This window comes from Lolium rigidum, chromosome 1 (genome assembly GCF_022539505.1).
Source record: "Lolium rigidum isolate FL_2022 chromosome 1, APGP_CSIRO_Lrig_0.1, whole genome shotgun sequence".
NCBI lineage: Eukaryota > Viridiplantae > Streptophyta > Magnoliopsida > Poales > Poaceae > Lolium > Lolium rigidum.
This window is the reverse complement of record NC_061508.1, coordinates 95,469,507-95,475,044: the sequence shown is the minus strand read 5'-3', so window position 1 is coordinate 95,475,044 and position 5,538 is coordinate 95,469,507. Positions and strand designations below refer to the sequence as shown.

The window sequence follows — 5,538 nt, the reverse complement described above, 5'->3', positions numbered from 1 at the left end:
CTGGATGACCATGCTATGACTAGTTTCGAAGAAAAAATGCAAAGTTTTCCCGTTTTGCTATGACTAGTTTCGAAGAAAAAATAGTACCCAGCAAAGAGCCAAAGACACAATTAGGCTCAAACGCCAGAAAATAACGGTGGTCTGTAGCAAATTTTCCCTATTAATAAAGGCGGACACTCTAAAAAAAAGCAAAGATTATTATAAGCTTCAAGAACGTGAGTAAAGTTCAGTTTGCTCTAATAAACAAGTAAAATAACATGCTATCTTACAACGTTCATAAAGTAGTATTAGGTATGCGTAAGGGTTAACAGTCAACTGTATGTAGTAACAATGACAACTGGTAGAAATGAGATGACCCGTATAAATTTTCCAGTTAACCAGAACAAACACACGCCACATAGTTAGATAAAAGCTGTTAGTAATATTCTTCCTCTATATACATTCTTCCTGAACACAATTCACAGAATACAGTTTGAAAATCCTGTGGCAATTCAGCAGGAGCAACATTTGATGCTCAATCACTTGATATACATGATCCGAAAGACTCAAGTGTACCCGTGGTATCGTGTGAGATGCAGCACTACCTGATAGATAAGAAAAACATCCACCAGTGGGGAGCACTGACGGTGTTGATATGGCACAGGCGATGCTCAGTCTTCATTCGACAAACGGTAAGTGGCCAGGAATCTCACGAACACAAGAAGGATTCTAGAGAAGGGGCAGAACAACCTGGTACACTTTGTGCAGCTCAGTAGAAGGCAAATGGGAACAGGCGAATCCGTCTTCCACGCTTTCAGATCATAGCCCAAACTCTGGAAGTCATTTTCCCATGCCTACAATGGAGTCCACATCATAACGGAACGATATAAGGCATGGCAACTACGTCAGCAGAATCCATCGGCTGTGCTTCAGCCCAAACTTGGAGTGGTTCTGCGGCCACCGTTGATTTCCGGTGAACAAGGTCCCCAGAAAACAGCCAGTCTTGATCAATGTACTCCGAGCAGTCGTCAGCTGCTGGTATGGAGTACAGTTGGCTCAGATACTTGGTATCCGGGTGAGGTGGTGTCAGATAGACTTCACTACTGTCATAGCTGGCTGAAGAAACTAAAGATTTGTGTTTCTCGAGATAGCGAGATCCGGTGATGCCATCATTGCAGCATTCCTTGATATCTTGAAGCATGTCTGCCCCACAAGGAGTTGAGCCAGCTGATAATGTGGAAGAACAAGGTGCAGTTCCCTGAGAATGCTTTAGCGTTTTCCCATTTACACGAAGATGATTAGCAGGAGATGTTCTTGGCATCTTAGTCATCCGCATACCATGCTCTGCCAACAATAAACAAGTGAGACTAAAATACAATCAAAACCATAGCTACAAGACCTAAACTAAGCTTATGCTTCGAAGGAACAAACACACATAAAACTGAGCCCAATTCAATGAGTAAAGAAACTCACCATGTAGAGAATCGTTTGTGTTTAAGTCTTCCCTTTTCTTGACATCGTCAGAAATGAAATTGTTCCCATTAAGATGAGCCGAGTCCATTTCATGAATATAGTTCTTCCTTATCCCATGTCCATCAAGCTCTTTGCGCTTCTGCTCATGTCCAACACTTCTTTTCTCCCTGACTTTGCCTTCATTTCCGTCTTTGGCCTTTCTTTTCTTTACATTGTGATCTCTATCTGTATCTTTAACAGCCTTGTGATTCACATTGTGATCTCTTTCTCCATCTTTAACACTCTTCTGATGGTTGGTTTTTTCCTCTTTAATCTTTACATTACTTTGAACTGCTCCATTTTTGCTCTTTTTGGCCTTTCTGTTCATTACATTGTGATCTCTGTATCTGTCTTTAATAGCCTTGTGATTTACATCGCGACCTCTATCTCCATCTTTAACAACCTTCTGATGATTAGCTTTTTCCTCTTTAATCTCTGCGTTCCCTTGAACTGCACCCTTTTTGCCTCCTACTAACTCCTTATCCATCCTGGAATGAAAATTGTTAGCACCCCCATTCTTCTCCGTCATGGTGGTCATGATGTTACTTTTTCCATACGCAGAATGAGAAGAACTAACAGATTGTTGGTCAACTTGTTCAATTCTCTGTGCAGCATTTGTGCTTGGTGTAATTTTGCGCTTCTGTTGAATGGCTGCAGTAGTAGCAAGTACACCTTTAGAGCTCTCCCGTTGCAGGCCTACTCCATTACTACCATGTATTCCAGTGAAATATTTTTCAGCCGGCCCACCTTGAAGGCTCCTACAGTTCAGCACTATAGTTTTATCCTTCCCATTTTCACTGGCATGGTTGTGCTGACCAATTTTCCCAGATTTCTCATTTTCTCTACTGATAGAAGTTCTTTCCTTCACTTTAGAACCTACAACACCAAAGGACTGACTGTTTCGTGGAAGCAACTTTCCAGTACTACTTCCAGTGCTGTTTGCATGGCCTTCTTGGACCATGATTTGGCTAGTCAACTCATCTGTCTGCTTGCTATCTTTCACTGCTTCATTATTTACTATTTGTTTGGGTCTTCTATTGTCAAGATCGCCATTCTTCTGAGTTCCCTGTTCCAAAACTTGTCTTCTCTCTTCATCTCTTCCTTTTTTCTTTGTCCTATCTTCGTGCTTCTCTCTTTTGTGTTTATTCTTGTGCTTATCTTTCCTATGACCTCGACTCTTCTCTTTTCTTTCTCTCTTTCCCCCATCTTTCCTTTCCTTTTTGTGCTTCTTCGTCTTTTGCTTTTCCTGAAAATAATACCACCAATTCATTATTAGTAACATTAAATACAGAAATTGTGCCCCAGTTTGAATATTAATACAAGTAAACAAGTAAAAATAAAGTTATTCAGTGCCTATCATAAGAAAATCTTACAAGACTTTATTGCCGTTTTGAACAAACACAATCATATTGCAGGCACAGATAATCATGAAATGTTTCCTAACAAAAATCAGGCCATATCCCATATATGTTACACCAGCCTTGATGGTTCAGGGTACCTTAAGTTAATCTAATTCAGGATTTTAGTTGGAGAGTGCAGACGAAGAATTCTCGAGGCACATCACAAGCAAGTACATAACATTTTCAGTGGAAAAGTTTACACTTTATGACCATGTACTCTAGGTAAGTTCAACTACAGTAGCAAGGAACAATAATAAGAAACATACATAAAAAACAACTACATAAGTAATATTATTGTAGTAGTAATAGTTAGTGCAAATCCTTATCAGATAGTAACAAATGATACCCAAGTCTTGCCATATCAGCGAGCTAGCAGTTTTCTTATCAACAGAGACTAAAGAAATTTCAGCAAAGGTAACATGAAACCTAAACATATAGATCTTTTGAAGATCAGGGTATAAACTAGAACAATTACTTAGTGACCATTTCTAATTGATCTAGCACAGCTGAAGCACATAAATTATCATGAAGACAGCTTGTCCTTCTAAGGCAGCTAATAGCGTTGCTTTTAAAAACAACTATCCGTCTCAAACTAGATTACATAAGGGAAATGTAGGAATAGTATTTTCCTCTTGTATGGTCGGTGACATCAAAAGAAAGACTATATTAGCTAAATCTCGAACATTTAGTAGATAAATAAGTTGCTGCAGTGCATACAAATTTACGGGCACCTTTCTTGTGTGCAAAGAACAAGAAAATAATTTAAATATTGTACTACCTCTGTGTCCATAAAGACATGTCGCAAGTTTTTCTAAATTTAGATGTATCTAGACGCTCTTTAGTGTATAGATACATCCGAATTTAGAAAAATCTCCGACATACTTTTACGGGCGGAGAGAGTAGCTGTAACTTATGCTGGATCCAGGCAATATTTCCAAAACGAGCCTCCCACACTGGCAAACAATCTCCACCCAATAAAATAGCCTAACTAACAGGAACTAACAAGCTCCCTCTATTCGAAACAGATGAAGGTGATTCGGAGTATTTTAACTCTCAGACAGTAAGACGAGTGCCTTTTTCATTTCAGTCATGCTCACCCTATAAACCACTGCCTAGTTAGTCTAACACCACCTAGTTCTGTGAAGCATAAAGGGTAGTCTACTTTGGCAAGTGATTTTAAAGGGGAGAAACATGAACCTTCTTTAGCAGATCCTTGTCCTCACTCCTGCGCTCCGCCTCGTACCCTGGAGGCGGGAATGGGAAGCACCGAGACATCGTGTCACGCAAAGCTCTCCAAACAGGTGTCCAGATTCTTTCTCATGCACCATGTCCAGCTCCAGCAGCTCTGCAAGAGCCAGGATCAGCACGGTTCTACGGCTCAGGTCACCACACACAGACGAAGTTCTCAGCCAAACCAACTCCTGCTTATGCTTCTGCTTGCGGCGACTCAACAGCTCCCCACAAAATCACCAAACAAGTGCTCTGGTGGCGAGTATGATCAGGCCACTGTAATCCCTGATCGGCAAGCAAGACCAGACTGATGTACCCTCTAACTGGAGCCAAATCCAAGTGGTTGCAAGAAAAGCAAACTGCAGCCCTCTTCCATCTGCTCACTCCCCACCGCCGATCCCCAACCACAGCCACAGCAAGTGGAAGGGCAACCCGCGTTCTGAAGCAGCAGTCTCGACGTACGTCGCAGCAGCGGCGCCGGCGGACACGCCGCGCATCAACGCGGAACGCGGCACGGCCCAGCCACCCAGAACGCCGCCGGAGAAGCTTCCGGTGCCTACACGGCGGCTCTCAGCGATTCCTCCCGATCTCGGGTCCGGCTGTAGCGGGAATCCCCGATTCGGCACGGGAAGCCGCAGCTCCTGGATACAACCTCCTCCAATCCGGCGCGAACAGCGGCGGATCCCGCCGGCGGGGAGCGAATCGGGGACGGGTCCCTGCCAGCCGCCGCCCGCGGGAGGAGTCGTGGTTGGGTCCGAACACGTGCCGGAGATTTTGCGACGAGGGAGGAGGAAGGGATGGAGGGTAGGATGGTTCCGTCTTCCTCTTAAACTTTGCTTCGCCGCACCGGAGATCCCCAAAGCGGCAGTACAGTAGCGATGGCGAGGTCTACTTCCGGTTGCCTACGGAAGCCATTTGTGGCGACAGGTGTCCTTCGCTAGCGAGTGTGCAGTGTACCCCGTTCATTGAGTCATCTGGGCGCGTATGGTGGGGCCTACGTCGGTTTCAATGAAGCGAGAAAAAATAAAAAAATCATCACAATTATTTAGTTAGGGTTTTAAAAAATCTATTGGTTTAAAAATTATTAATTTAGGTTAGGGTTTCTAAAAACTAAGGGCATGCCCTGCCCTAGAGCTACTGCCTCACACCTTTAACTAGGTTCGGATGGTTCCAAAGTAGGTTCGGATGAAGAGGCAGCCTCCTCTTCAGGAAGTGGGATCTTAAGTCTTAAAAGTATGCTTTTTGGAGAGAGAAAGAGATACATAGTGTCATATTTGTGGGGTTTATTCTCTCTTTTTTCGACTAAAGTTGTAGCTTCCATTGGAGATATAAAATTGACCATGTTGCTTCTGACAACTTTTTTACATGAAGCAGCTAGTTGTGTATGCCACCATTGCTCATGCCCTAAGGACCCACC

At 43.2% G+C, this 5,538-nt stretch overlaps 1 protein-coding gene across 1 annotated transcript; it reads right to left on the bottom strand.

Annotated features, from left to right (window-relative positions):
• Positions 1-338: 338 nt before the first annotated feature.
• On the bottom strand, positions 339-4,616 carry LOC124698914 (myb-like protein X). The gene is made up of 3 exons (XM_047231331.1): positions 4,089-4,616; positions 1,453-2,737; positions 339-1,323 (listed from the first exon to the last, which is right to left on the bottom strand). The coding sequence occupies exons 1-3, from the start codon at positions 4,164-4,166 to the stop codon at positions 851-853; spliced, it is 1,836 nt and encodes a 611-aa protein (XP_047087287.1). The 5' UTR covers positions 4,167-4,616; the 3' UTR covers positions 339-850.
• Positions 4,617-5,538: the final 922 nt, after the last annotated feature.